The sequence below is a fragment of the Argiope bruennichi genome, chromosome 7 (genome assembly GCF_947563725.1).
Source record: "Argiope bruennichi chromosome 7, qqArgBrue1.1, whole genome shotgun sequence".
In the NCBI taxonomy this organism is placed as follows: Eukaryota; Metazoa; Arthropoda; class Arachnida; order Araneae; family Araneidae; genus Argiope; species Argiope bruennichi.
Genome location: NC_079157.1, coordinates 125,419,847 through 125,435,541, shown reverse-complemented (window position 1 = coordinate 125,435,541; position 15,695 = coordinate 125,419,847). Strand labels below are relative to the sequence as shown.

General features: G+C 33.7%; 1 protein-coding gene across 1 annotated transcript in view; it reads left to right on the top strand.

Moving 5' to 3' along the window:
* Positions 1–15,308, top strand: part of LOC129975755 (sonic hedgehog protein-like) — a 79,644-nt gene extending 64,336 nt beyond the window's left edge. Inside the window, exons 2-4 of the mRNA XM_056088950.1 lie at positions 5,807–5,981; positions 8,840–8,926; positions 14,002–15,308. Coding sequence (XP_055944925.1) covers positions 5,807–5,981; positions 8,840–8,926; positions 14,002–14,702 — 963 coding nt within the window. The 3' untranslated portion in view covers positions 14,703–15,308. The remainder of the gene's footprint in view (positions 1–5,806; positions 5,982–8,839; positions 8,927–14,001) is intronic.
* Positions 15,309–15,695: the final 387 nt, after the last annotated feature.

Below are 15,695 nucleotides of genomic sequence, written 5' to 3'. Positions count from 1 at the left end.
GTTGGCAAATACAAATTTGTGTTGGCTAAATACGGACTGACGAAAAATACCGTACACTCAATTGCACTTCGAAATGAATATTGATTTTCTTTATTTCATTTTTATACTTTAGGATAAAAAATATATCACTTTTTTCACTTTACGTTTAACTTTTAAGAGACCAAACAATGTATATGTTCGTTACGTTAATTAAATACATTGTATTGAGAAAATGAGTGGTTGGTGTTTTTTTGTTTGTTTTTATCGGCGATCATCATCTACAGCGCTCCATTCCTCTTTCTGTCATAGATCCCATCCCCACACACTTACAATGCATTCCTTTTTTTTTTTTTTAATTAAGACCCAAAATATTCGCTAGTAATAATTTATATGGCAGAACAACGTTTGCCGGGTCAGCTAGTATATATATACAGTACACTCCCGATTATCCGCGGAATTGGCCGCCGCGGATAACAAAAATCGCGGATAATCCGAAAAATGCTAAAAATGGGTATAGCAAAAGACAAAACAGTCATTCCAACTTGGAAAAATCGTTTTATGTACAATAAAACGTAAAATAAACAGCAGGAAATGTTTAACTAACGCTTAATATTTTAATATATCACTCAAAACTAACCTAAAATTCATTTTGTTAATGACTAAGAAAAATGCTTTGTACTTACGAGAGGCGTCAAGGATACACAGAAAAATTAATACATATGTGCTGTTTTAATACTGTAATGTATCATGTAATTACAAAAGCATAACTGTAAAACTACACCTTTTTGAAGAAATCAGTCATTTGTATTTGCTACTTGCTTTGGAAGCATTTTCTCTTTGCTTGGAAGCAAAAAAAAAAAAAAAAAACTTAGTGCGTTAGGCGCGGATAACCCGCCCGTGGATAATCGGGAGTCTACTGTATATATATTCAAAAAGAAAGCCCGATTAATCCAATAATTTTTTTTGTTGTTTCCAACGCTTCATGTATAGTTTGGTCTTACAAACAATTTATTAAAATACCGCTAAGGGAAGGATAATATTTAAAAATGCTATTGAAATAATTCTTAAATTTATCTAAAGCAAATTTGAATGATATTCGGAGAAACTGACATCAGGAAAATGATAAGGAATGAAAATTTTGATTCAAAATGAATAGGTGCAAAAAAAGAAAAAGACCCGGAAATGTTTCAAACTAGAAGAGTTTTGGAAGAGTCAAATCGATCATAGAACAACTAATTTCAAAATGTTAGGGTGTAATATGAGATCATTTTCTTCATCCTCATTTGCATTAATCTTTTGAAAATTTCGTTGCAATTTTGGATGCAATAAGGCGATTGATTTTACCGAAACATACAGGAAATGGAAAGACGATAACGGGGAAAGTAGAATATCATCATTATTACTGACTGTTGATCCTCGTCAAGTATAACGGAAGGAAAGCGGAAAAGATATTTTGAGAAAATGAGAAATTGCTACTACTAGTAATTGCAGCATTTCTCATGGAACTCATTTATCATTTAGATTGGGGCAGAGCTAAAATATAGGTGCAAAATATATATTTATAAGGCGGTGAAATGTAAATATCAAAAGATTTTTATGTCATTTATTTTTATTCTAAATAGGATTTTGTTTTAATTACATGTTGAAAAGAAAGGCCTTTTTTTTTAATGAGCCCTGAAATTTATATAAAAATTCGTTTTCAAAATCAAGATAATTTTCAACAAGATTTTTCTTTCAGATTTGTATTATATAATTAAACAATTTAATATAAAATAAGTCTCTTGATATATTTTAGTTAGCAAACATTGAAGCCTTGTAAAAAGAAAACGCAAGGAACCTCAATTAAGATGAAATTAACTTACATTAATTCCGTGCGAGCTCCATTAAAATTGTGAATTTTTTTATGCTCTTTGGTCAATGAAAAAATTCTTGTCCAGAAGCCGGATGCCACATTCTTTTCGTTCGGAGATGTCAGGGGAGAAAAAATTTTGATTCCTTTTCTCTTAATTTTATAAAAGTTGAAACCGCGAAGTTGAAAAGTGGTCGAGAAAAATGCAACTGCTGAGAGTTTCCTGACGAGGTGGCAAAGACGCAAGTTAAAAAGAAGTCGAATTGTGGCGCTCTGCATGAAAAATATTGTGTCTTTATAAATGGCTGCTCAGAGAGCTCTGATAACGGCCGAAGTGGAGTTTATACGGCTTAGTCCTGCGGTGACTGGCTGCAATTAAAAAAAAAAAGTCAGAATGAAGGGGGGGGGGAAGCATAATCTCCTGTAAACATGCAAAATGTTTGTTTCCATCTTCTGGTGTCGAGTTTTGTTTTCGAATCGAACCTAGGATATAACATATCGAGATATGGACACAACCCCCGCGGAAGGAGGTGAACCGCAGATCGAGCGAGTTCCGAGTGACGAGTAATAATACCCTAATAACAGGATACGCAGAGGTAGAAGGTGTCCCTCGGCTGACCCTTTGTCACTTAAACAAACACTCCAAGGACCACCTGAGCGCGCTTTTTCCCTCTTTATCCCCAAACAAATTAACTGCTTTAGCTCAGAAATTTCGATTACATTGCATCCTCTTTGCCACTCGAGATTTGCCGCTGTTTTTTTTTTTTAACTTGTTTGAAATGTCCTGCAAAACGGTTTTTCTCGTTCGAAACCGTAAATTTCTGTATTGTGAAAAAAATTCCGGAAATTTTAGATATAAAATTACGAAAATGAACTATCAGTTGGACTAAAAAAAAGGCAGCCAACTCAAATAAGTATTTTGAAATATAACTGTGCTTTATTTCCAAATAAATCCAAATTTCAAATGATTTTGACACAAAACGCAATGTTATTTACGTGCGACAATCCACAAAATCGTCAGACTTAAGTGAGACAGATTTTCCATGTTTATTTTCGGTCATTTATTGCAGTTTATCCCATTCACGCAGAACAGCGAGTTTCACTAGTGATGCACCATTAAAGCCAAAATATGCAGTGGCTCGTGCATGCGTCGCAATGTTTCGAGTGCACGTCATTCGCGCATTGTTACTATCCTTCTGCGCAGTCGCGAAACGGTTCGTCTCTCGCCAAGCGCGGCGGACCACAATGTCAGCAGCAGCGGCATTTTAGGTTTTCGGAAAGACGTAAAAAACGAGTTCGTCTTACGAATATTCTGATGTTGATAAAGAAATGTAACTGATAATATCGACAGACGAAAAGAATTCTAATGCCTGGAATTTTGTTCCTGTCGAAATATATCGAAATTAATTAATGCATTCTTTCATATTTCTCATTTTTTCCCGATCTGTACATACTCTTCTAATCAGGCTTCAAATGCTTTTTGAATATTTCGTCATTATACCGCTATCAAATGACTCAACATATCATGTTTATAATGTGCATAAACTGAATGCTGCTCGAATGGTATATAGTTTTATTCGCTTATAATTTATTGGCATACACGGGCCGGGAACATTTTTGGAAACAAAACATTTGTGTCCAAATTTTCTAGCATTTTTTTTGTGGAAGTTTTCAAGCATTTCTTTTCCCGATGAATCGAGTTTCCAGACTCGATATCTCGCACGCCGAAGATTCCTCCTGAATGAAGAGAGAGAGAGAGCGGAGCGAGTGCGTGCTATCGGGTATTCACTATTCACTACCCCCGGGGCATCCAATCGAGGAGTGTAATTACTTCGCCCGGGAACCTTGGCCTTTCGTCATGTCCGGAGAGGTGTGGTGTGGGAGCAGGACGGGGCATTCATCTTCGCGAGCAAGTCGCTCAAAATTAAGCTTCACGAGTTCATTTAAGTCTCCACACACGACCAAAGATGTCAGGATTCTCTTGACTCCTAAGGGAAAGAGATACTCTACAAAGAAAAAAAATATTTTACCCGAAAAAAAATATTGGACCTCGAAATGTTGACAAATCTCCATGTTTCAGGGTTTTTTTTTTTTTTTTTTTTTTTTTTTTCTAATTCCGAAAGATCATTTTGGTATCGCGAAGTATAGAGAAAATATTGTTAATTAATCAAAACTCTGAAGAATTTCCACATTTTAAATCCTCCTGAATTCGAAGAACACATTTTTGGCATTATATCCTATCAGTTTTGTCCTGTCCATCTATCTATTTGTGATAAAAATGCTTTGAGCTAGACAAAATAAAATTGGGTGTAGGTCCTTGCATTGAATTTGCAGATTTCTTTCAAAATTTGAACAAAATCCTTTCAGAGGAAATCTGTTTGGCTATTTGAATAGGAGTTAACACAAAATGAAAAAACAAATTTTACAAATACAAAATTCAGTATACGGATTTAATATCTCTAGTGTGGGCAAATGTTAAACAAATTGGAGCTGGGCGTTGGTCGTCTCTACTTTCAGAAATATGTAAACGTGAGAATTGCAATGACTTGAACAGATCGAATTCGGTGAGTGATTTTTGTGAGTACAAGAGCAATTCTCTGGCAAATTTATCTTTCAATGAGTCGGAGGAAACACATCTAAAACGCAAATTCGATTTTCGGATACTGTTAACCGCATGCCAAGGATGAATCGCTAAAAAATTCGTCAAAGATCACCCGACAAACTCGGTAAAACTGCTGAATGAACACCAAAAATGAATATTTCGCAACTATTTTACATCAGTGCTGTGCGTGACATTCTCTGGGGCAACACCTTTATTAAAGAGCGCGTGAGAAAGTTTTGAGGAGACCATTCCCATTGATTGAAATGACGTCTCATTTGTCTGAGATCTAGAGGAATAAATTTCCCTCTTCACGCTAAAACTATAAAAGGCCGCCACATTTCAGATGGGATTCGTCTACGGGAAGTTTGAGAATGCAAGCAAGAAAACTCTATACTTGAAGGAGTTAGATATATGAAATTTGGTTGAGGATTTTATATCTGAAATTGCAAATCGAAACCAAATGCCAGATTATATCTATTCGTTTTCGTCTATTTGAGAAGGCGTTATGAATTTCCTTTACACCACAAATGTCAATTTTTGTGAATGGTATAAGCACTTGTTTCACACGCATCAAAGAAACACATATATAGCTAATCCTTGATGCGTTTTGAAGCTCTTTTTCAAATACTCAAGCGACCTGCTCCGTTATACCGCAAATCTGAGCATGAATCGCATCATGCTGCGGAGGTCGAGTAGAGAATACCGCCTTCAGCTCTGATTCATAAGGTCAGACACGTTGTGATTAAAATGACGTGATTTTGAAAAAGAATAAAACTTATTGATAAATTTCTTTAAAAACTATTGAGACTGGAAATATATAGGGATTGAGGCTGCGCACCTGGCCTACTCGACGCATTAAAACACTTTAGAAACAGAGAAAACAAGAAAATAAAGGAGTATTCAACATCCTGAGATTTATTTATTCGAGTGCTCGCTGAAGGGAAGGGAAAAAAAAAAGAATGTATTCAACTCTACACCCGCTGTCTTGAGTATCAAATACAGAGCCCCCCCCCCCCCCCCATACTGTACGGATTATAAATAATAATAATCCAAGTAATAGGTAATACGATTCATACGTATAACATTAATAACACTTTCTGGGCGTCTTCACAGTCACAGAAAGAGGGCCATGAAATGAGACAATTTTCATTTTAGCTGTAGGAATTTACAGCGCAAAATGTGAAGTGTATTTCAAATTAAATCACATTTATAAGCGAAAAGTGCTTTAGAAACCTTTTCGGGATTATTTCATTGATCCCATGGATTCCCCCATGATGCTACTTATTTCAAAATATCGACGATTACAGCATTCAGTAAGCGATTATCTTTAGCTTCACTCTTTGCTCTAAATAATTATTTCCCTCTTATGCTTTCAGCGCTGCAAGGAGAAGCTGGACACGCTGGCCATCTCCGTGATGAACATGTACCCAGGAGTGAAACTACGGGTGACTGAGGCCTGGGACGAGGAAGGGCTGCATGCGCCCCAGAGTCTCCACAATGAGGGGCGAGCGGTGGACGTCACGACGAGCGACCGGGATCGATCCAAATACGGTAAGATTACCTTCGTTGCTTGAGTTATCACATTAACTGCCCAGCCACCCACATTTGGGTGACAGCAAGAGTTCTCATTCAGCGTAGAATTTGATGCGAGTAGAACGTGACTGCATTTAGTTTATATTTCTTGCTTTAACGCGTTGCTCGCTGCCAGCGATTCAGACTGCTTTGGCTGGTTGTTCTCACCTCGATGACAATCAAGAGTTAGCGTTCCGAACCACAGGCGGGAATCTTGGCGACGGGGATCATTTAATGCAGATCCCAATATCATTGAGGAAACCTATTATTGTGCCTGAAATCGCAAAGGTTTGCGTACAATGATGTAATCAGAGTAGTGAAAACAGAGTGTTTTCGCATTTTTTAATTCCTTCAAGCCCCCTTTTTACATGATTAAAGTAATTTTCGCATGATTTAAAATTTTCTGACAGAGTTTAGCATAACTTCATTAAAAATTATCGAAATGATTTTTCTTTTAATCATTTTTTAAAAAATATCTTATTATACTATTATCATCATAAAAAATTATTACTTGCATTGAATGCTCCTTGTACAGTTATTGCTATAATACGAAATGTAAATGTGTTTGTTCATTTTAAATATTAATTTGATTCTTTTGGAATTAAAATATAATAAAAAATTTTGGTGTTGCTTGGTAATAACTTCTAAAAATATCATTTATAAAGATAATTTTCACACCATATTAAAATTTAAAAAAATAGATTTTAATTTTTAAGTAATATAAATACAGTTTTTCTGCAGTTTTAAGATAACCTATATAAATAATTCAAAATAATCTATTTCAATGTTTTTTAAATCTTTAAGTCTTTTATTCCTTTTTTTCTGTGTTAATAAAAAAAGATCATTACACATTAAAAGATTTTTCGTTTAAGAATTTTGCTTCATTCATAAGCCAAGGATATTTTATTTAGATATAGAGCATACGAAAATGACATTTACTTTCTCTCTTTGAGCATCATTTAAGCATTTGGTAATTTTTATTTCGGGATTATCATGTGTGTGTGTGTGAGAGAGAGAGAGAGAGAGAGAATTATTTGGGGATTTTCAGAATTTCTAAGGTTATTTGTATTTTTAACTCAGCATATAAACTTTCATAAAATATTTATTTCATAAGAAGCTGGCAATTATCTTAATTTTAAGAGTTAAAACGTCCCAATTTGTGTTTTATGAGTAGTAATAATATGCAATTTCCTATCGCCTAATAAATGCAATTATCGTCGTTTTCATTAAAGGCAAATAATCATTATTTGGGCATTGTATCAGTTAGATTTTTCTTAAAGGATTCTCTTTTATGAGGTATTTTACAGCATTTATGTTTTTTTTTGGAGTGTTATTATTATCATATGAGGATGTTTGATACGCATATGCTATGAAATTTGTATGCAGATGAATAATTCAGAGGCTATATAATTTTATTTAATTTCAAGACGAGAGCACCTGAAGCAATTAATTTGTTATTTAATTGCACTTTATAATTTTCTGAAATGTGCAATTCTATAATTAATTGAGGATTGTGAAATTATATTAATTTAAATTAAGTTAATGAATAACTAACTAGATAAACGATCTTAATTAAATCCCAAGTTTTTTTTAGAAAGTTATTCAGCCTTTCAGCAGTTAAACTTAAGAACTTCAAACATCTACTTTAATAATTGATTTGGTTTAAGCACTATACGAATCATTTTTTATTATTACCCCACCCCTGAGTTTGGTTGTTTAGAGCATTTATAGAATGCCTAAAGGTATACGAAAATTTAAATAAAATTAATTATTAGATTAAAGTTTATTGGAAACACAAAAATCGATGCATCCAATTCTATGTATGTACCTGTCTTCGCCTACCAAAGCGAAATGACTACATCATATTAATTAAAAATATTTTATATATTATTAATTAGGTTTCATGGCAATTTCAGTTCTAACGCTTCTTTGCATAAAGTTTCAAGAGGAGGGGGGGGGAGGTTAAAGTTTAAAAAGGCTGGTTGGGGGTCACTGCTTTAACATTTGCCGTGGACGTCAGTTTATATAAGAACGCCCCCTAGGGGAGGGTTTTATTTTTGCTTCATTTCAATTATCTTATTCACATATTTTCAGTTGTATGCTTTCGTAATTCTCTAACGCAAGCTGAATTTAAGATTGAGTAACTCCATTTTGTCTGAGAGAAGGATACGTCAGCCGAAAACACTTCTCCACAAAAGCGCCCGTCTCAAAGGACATCATCTGAGATCTTTCCCATTCATAATCTAAATGTTAATATTGTATGCACATTTGGAAACTTTAAAACTGGCTGATTTTTAAAAAAAGACAGTATCTTATTCTCATTTAAAATCGCCAAGCGAGTTTTAATGAATAATTTATCCAGCTATTTATATCTATCTATACATATATATTTATAAATATATGTATCTTTGATTAATAGACTTATTAAATTTAAAAGAAACATCTATTATTTCTACTTTTTTCCGCTTTCAAACGGAGAAATCATTTGAATTTTCATACAAAAAACAGGGAACTCGTGTTTTTTTTTTTTTTTTTTTAATATGATTTTTTTAACCTATCGAAAATAGAAAATGTCTCTTAGCTTCTGTAAATTATAATTTTTTTCAACTTCATATAATTTATTTAAGATTTCGTATGGAATAAAAACATCATTTATTAAGACGTAATTTAAGAACAGGGGAAAAAAACCCCAGTTCTTTAGCATTACAAAATTTTAAGGCATAACCTTGTTTTAAAAATTGTTAAGACCGCCATTTTTTTTCATTAGACGGAAGATTTTATGACAAATATTTCAGTTTTTGTCTGCTGCGTGTTTTTACTTTCTGTTTCCTCCACAGGAATGCTCGCAAGACTGGCGGTGGAAGCTGGCTTCGACTTTGTGTATTACGAATCAAGGGCCCACATCCACTGCAGCGTCAAACCGGGTAAGAGAAGTAGGAATTGATCCGTCCACATCAAAATGAGAAATTTCAATAAACTCAAAGAAGCATTTGTTTTTTTCTAAATTATCGTCGAAGTCTTCCATGAAAGCGAGATTCTTGTTAGATAGAGAAAGGGGATTTTGAAAGGACCGGCTAATTGTCTTTTTGTAATATGGAAGCAATGAATAAGCCGGCTGAAAGGCTCCCACTGAGACCTTCTCGTGAGGGAGTGTTATTGGCTCTTCATAAATATAAAAATTTTCTGTTAGTATTGAGACCGGCGGCAGAAGCGGAGCTCTCCTCCCCTTTTCGACCCTCGCGCACTAAAAAATAGAGCGACAGATTTCCCACATTTCATGCCCCGTAGTAAAGAGAGCATTTTGGATAAATTTTCGGCTCCCTTTCGACCCACTTTGATTCTAAATCACAAATTGAGTAAGAAAACCAAATTCCCTTTATCCAAACTTTTTTTTTTGTTTTTTTTTTGTTTGTTTGTTTGAGCTATCGCATTGACATACAGTCGAGTACGAAAATCAAGATAATCAATGGATTAGAATTTGATACATATTCGTGGTTTTGACGATAAAATTGTGTACAAAATATGCATCAGTAGTTTAAATATTAAGAATTAGACTGGCAAAACTGCGTAAAATTTTATCAATTTAGTTTTTACGTATTTAAGTTAACGTTTCACGGAACAACAAACTTACTGCATATGGATTTTGCACAAAAATTAATAAGAATCTACAAGTTTGAAGTAAAGATAACAAACCAAATTTCATTCATCTTTCACCTATCGAAATTTTACTAGTATACCGTATTTGAGTTATTGTATTGACTCACAACATAATTTCAAAAAGTATTTTTTAGACTCAGAGAAGTCTTATGACGACTCATCAAAATTTCAAAAATGATTTTTTCCCCTCTATTATTATTAGTGTATTTTCTTTACGTGCACGAGACTGCTTTCATTTAGAAGTGCGCTTCGAAATAGAATTTTCACTTTTATCATTTTTAGACTGACATTCTTTTTGTGTATTGCATGATGCAAAAATCATTCTATGAAGATCATAAGGGCTCATGCAATCAAGCCACGGCTTACAAATGACAAGTCATTAGGAATGTTATTAGAATAATTTTCCAAAGAGAGTCGAAGCTATATTTGATTTTGAATAAGTTCGATTGTATGGCTTTTGTAATTAAATGAAGGCACACAATTCACTCGTTTTCAAGACACCGTTAAAAATTTCGGAAATTCGAGGAACCCTAAGAAATCGTCCACTTCATCTGTTTAATAATACGATTCTCTGTTAACCAGTTTTTCTGTAAAGCTCTTCAGTTAATTGCGCAGAAATGACTCTTGATGCACAGCGTTAATTTTATTTTAGAATGTGGATTCATGTTTTTCAATATTTTACAGCAATTCCAGCAAATAACATTTGCACATAAGCATATAAAACGTTAATCGTCAATTATTGAATAATTATCATCACAGGTACGGGAAGTATTTTGTCGACTTGCCACCGATTTTTATTCACAAAACGTAGGGCCGAAATGTTAATAGGCATAATTTTCCCAGATGCTTAGAAATATTATATCGATACGTTGGTGGAAATGAATGCTAAAGTATTCCTTTTCAATGTAATGCAGAATGACATGAATGCTACAGTGTTAAAATTTATAAGACGCTTCATTTTGCATTGAAAATACTTTGAGAACGCTTTAACTGAATAACTTAGTTATGTTTAAAGTTATATTGAATAACTTACACATTTTAGAAACTGAGCTCAAAATAATTTCCCATACCTTTCACTGGAATACACAGAACCAATAGGATTTCATTTTAAGCGATTCATTTAAGTGTTAACTGAACAATAAAAAACAAAAATTACAAATAAAAATAAGTTTTACAAAAAGAAGCGTTCATTTGTTTCAGATTCAGACTATACACTGAAAAGCTAGTTATCAGTTGCTGATAGTAGGGAAAAAGCTGGGGAAAAAGTAATCGACAAACGACGTGTGGGGTAAGAAGTTACCCTCAAATAACCGGTCTATTAGAACCTCCCTGCCCAATTGATACAAGTGAGATCCTATCGCATCCAAAGATCTATTGTGCCGCCCTCTGCTGGGAGAAAGGAGATAAAATTCTTGCGGATTCAAACATTTCTTCGGAAGATTCAGAATATGCTCGTGAAAAAGATATATGCGCAAAAAAGGCAGAAATAACTTTTTTTTTTTTTTAATTTCACATCAGCTCATTCAGTATGTGTTTCATTGCAATTAAGTGATAATAAGTAATAATATGTATAAGTTGTTTGCCAGGGAATTATTTTTTCTCTTAATAATTGAAGAAAATGCTACTTTAATACCTAAATGAAAAAGTATCAATGAAAAAAATATATTAATTCTCAAGATGACTGAAGTCCAGCATGCTTTCAAAAGTTCCTTTTAAATGTATAACAAATATATATATATATATATATATATATATATATATATATATATATATATATTATTCTTTTAAAATTATTTAGGATTTTAATGTGCTTTTACCTCATTTTATCAATTTAACTGCTATATATCAGCAATTAAATTTTGTTTTAAAACTTCGACATCATTTTGATATGTTTAATATATGAATTATAAGATACATTTACTTTTCAAATGAATCATTTAAAAATTAACAATTACATTATTTTAAATTAAAAAGAGATGAATTAAAAGCCTGTTTTATTCGCAGTTGATAAACAATAACAAAAGAATTGTTCAACTTGCAAATTCACCTGAACCTGAATTAGATTGGGGGAAATCCAAAAATGTATTATGTATCTTTTAGGGATTACCTTTTTAAGATTGCGCTACAGATATTTAAAAGATACAGTGGCTATCAATTCTTTTTAACTGCACTGTCTTTTTAATAATTGAAATATAATTGAGAATGCGATTGTAAAATCACAAAAATTACAGTACAATGTCCTCTAAATTTTAGTTTAATATCCAAAACAGTATTTAAGATCTATATTGGTACAATGAAAACCCTCTAAAGTAACGTTGCTTTACATATGAAATAAATGCGAAGATTTCAATTTAAATAAGACTTTGTTGAAACTAAAGGAAGAAGAATAAAATTATATTGATTTTGTGCGTTTTGCATGTAAATATTGATTCATTTTGAGTTAAATTTTACTAATCATATAAAAATAAATATTTCACGCCACCTTCTGGCGCAAAAAAATGAAAAGATTTTATTTAATTCATTCAGTTTTTTCTTATTCAATAGCAGAAATACTTTTTCAACATATTAGAATTCAAACTGTTGGAAAAACAGCTTTTTATTACCCAGAAAAAACTATTACTGATATTTGAAAACATTTTTTTCACATCACATTCTGCAGAATTTGACCGTTGCGTCCCATCGGGTAACCTTTCACTGTCTATCAACAAGCAAAAGTTTTTAAAATGCAAAAAATCTTCGCTTTAAGATTTTTGCACTGTCATGGTCTCAGAAATGTTGCTCAGTCAGAGGATCAGGTTTAATGGCATGCTTGAGGATTGGAAAGCTTCGGGTAAAAAAGCCTCTCAATTACAGTTATTCATTCTTTGACTTAAAATATATATATATATATATATATATATATATATATATATATATATATATATATATATATATATATATATATATATATATATATATATATAATCCTTCTACTTTCTCTTATATGAAGTTTAGAGAATCGAAGTATAGAATTCGAAATGTGTCGAATCTCCACGTTTTAGACCTTCCTTCATTCGAAAAACATATTTTTTTGGCATTATGTCCAAAGTAACAAAGATGAATCAAAAATGCTTTTAGCTAGACAGATGAAATTCGGTATACAGTTTTTAAGCCAAACTTGTAGATTTTGTGTCACTCCGCTCAGGAAATTCGTCCGGATGGAAGTTAACGGGGCGATTATAAAGCGAAAAGAGCCAACGGATAAAATTCGGACACAGCAGTGCAGAAGAGGCGCGTCAAATTTTGAGCCAAGTCCAGAAAGGGTTTTTTTTTTCAGGAGTATGTCAACTCTAAAACTCAATGACTCTGAAATGTTAAAGCGTGGTGACTGTAAAACACAATAAAACGGCTGAATTCTGAATTAGTTTGATATTTTGTGGCCATTGTGCACCAATATCACGCAAGAGATTCTTTAAGATGAAACCTTCATTTGAGAGTATGTGAGGAACCACTCCTCATTAATCCCACGAATCAGAGCGCACATTAGAGTTGATTTTTCAGTGGCCTTTGGCAAAGAGATTTTTGGGTAAATGAATGACTACATTGACCCGATATCTGATCATAAGACAAATCCGATATCTGATGGTTTAAAGCAATGTCAATAATTTGCTCCCGATTTTAATAACATGCTGATAGCTCATATTCGAAAATTAGAATAAAAGATGATTGAGGTTTGATTTTTAAAAATGAGTGTTGTAGAATTTTCTTTCCCAACTTTCACTAGACACAGAGTCATCTGATATAAAGAACGTGTTTGAATCAAATGAGTAATAATACATCACAGCATTAATGTTTCTTTACTTCTAAATTTACCTTAAAAATTCTGTGTTTTTCTTTGTTGTTTTGGCCTCTGTTCAATTCTACGGCCAATATTCTCTTTATTTCACACTAGTAATGTTCAGAGTTATGGGTTCCAAGTACAGAAAATTCCAAAACGCATTCTGATTTTTAATGGCGAAATTTTTTGTACACTTTTATTTAAATTTATCTTTATAAAAGGGGAATTTCGAAAGTAGAGATGCTATGGTTTCCTTGTGCGTCCTCGACGACAATACACTATTGTAATATTATCAAAACCTACATTTCAGTTAACCTGGTAATGAATTGAAAACAATATTCACAATAGTGAATTTTAAACTAAAAACCAAAAAGTAAAAAGTGACTAAAATAATAATAAAAAAAAACACTGCTTTTCATTAAACTAATAAAAGTATGTTTTTTAAAATTGCGTTCGTTATAAATGTATTTTTTAAAATAGGTTTTTGAATTTAGATGAATTTTTGAATCTCTAACTTTTTTTCAGAATCTGCAGATGGCGCCAGATCCGGAGGTTGTTTCAGCGCCAATTCCACCATTCAGACCGAAACGGGCAGGAAAAGAATGGCCGAGCTGAGAATCGGAGACAGAGTGCTGGTCACTACTCCACGAGGTGACCTGGAATACAGCGAAGTCATCCTCTTTCTCGATCGTAACCCGACGGACAATAGGACGTACATCGCCATCGAAACCGAAAGTGGTGCCAAAATCACCCTCACGCCGAGTCACTTGATTTTCACCGAACCAGACCAAAGAACGGCCGACGTCACGAACTTGTACGCCACGTATGCCAAAAACGTCCAAATCGGACACTACGTGTACGTCGTGAGTCGAACCGGAGCGCACCCGCGAGGCCAGCTCATCTTAGAAAAAGTAAAGAACATTGCCGTAGAATCAGAAGTGGGTGTCTACGCTCCGTTAACACGGCACGGGACGGTCGTGGTGAACGATGTAGTAGCGTCCTGCTACGCTATGATGTACGAGCAGTCCTTGGCCCACTTGGCGTTTATGCCAGTGAGGCTTTTGCATAACTTTAAGCAAGCGTCGGTGCATGCTTTACAAAAATTACACTTCGTAAAGTTCAGAACGAACAACACGATAGAGGAACATCAAGGCATTCACTGGTATGCGACGATGCTGTATTATTTAAGTCGAACATTACTACCAAAAAGCTATCTGTACACGTAAAGGTAGCGCTCCTGCTCTCGAGTCTTAAGACTTGAGATCCCACTTTATCTTGTCAAGAAATATTTATTAGATATAGCGCCAGGACTTTCTAGCGCAAAGCATAAAATATTTATTTTAGAAATCATGCGACTCTGATTCAAGAGTTAAAGATGGGGACTTTTCCGAAGGCACGAATTCTCAGACGTATATCACCTCCTCCTCCTCTTTAAGAGGATAAAGTTTTATGTAGAATTAAGTTCAAATGCTGTACATATGAAACATTTTACGAATTTTCATTTGAAGTTGATGAGGACCTGCACATGAGTTCCTTCTGTAATTTATGAGTCTTTGTTTCCGAATGGCAAATTCCGAGACGCCTTTGCCATTAGTGGCAGAGGGAATGAAGGCTTTGCAAATAACGCGTAAGCTTCATTTTCAAGCAGCTGAACTACGAGAGCTTCGCATTTAGCATAGAAAGATTAAATTTGCTTTGGTCCTTTTACTTTGCTATCGTGACAGGAATGCATCATAACAAAGTAAACTGAAATTTGATTTTTGTATGTTGAAATGCTTGCAAATATACATATGTTTAATAAACTTTCCTGCATGAAAGTAATGCTTGTAAAAAGTGAACAAAAATAAATTTTTTTTTATTGAAAATGTGTTCTGATTTGGTTTTTTATTTGTGTCTTGTCATCTTTGGCGGGCAGCTAATTAGCCAAAAGTACTGGATGCATCTAATTTCAATTAATTCTTTTGGTCAAAAGCTGATATTCATGGTTCTCACAAACAGTAGATTTGCATTTAAATTGAAAAAAAATCAGCAGCCCTATTTCAGTTGGCTTACGTCTGTATTTTTTCCTTGTATACATGGGCCTTCTTCACGTAGTCAAATCACTGAAGGCTTTAGTCGCATGTAAAATCGTAACAGTCAGCGTCATATAAGATCCAGTTACACGCTGTCTTATGTGGTCCTGTAACTTCACTTTCTAATTTCTCATACAAAAGGCAATT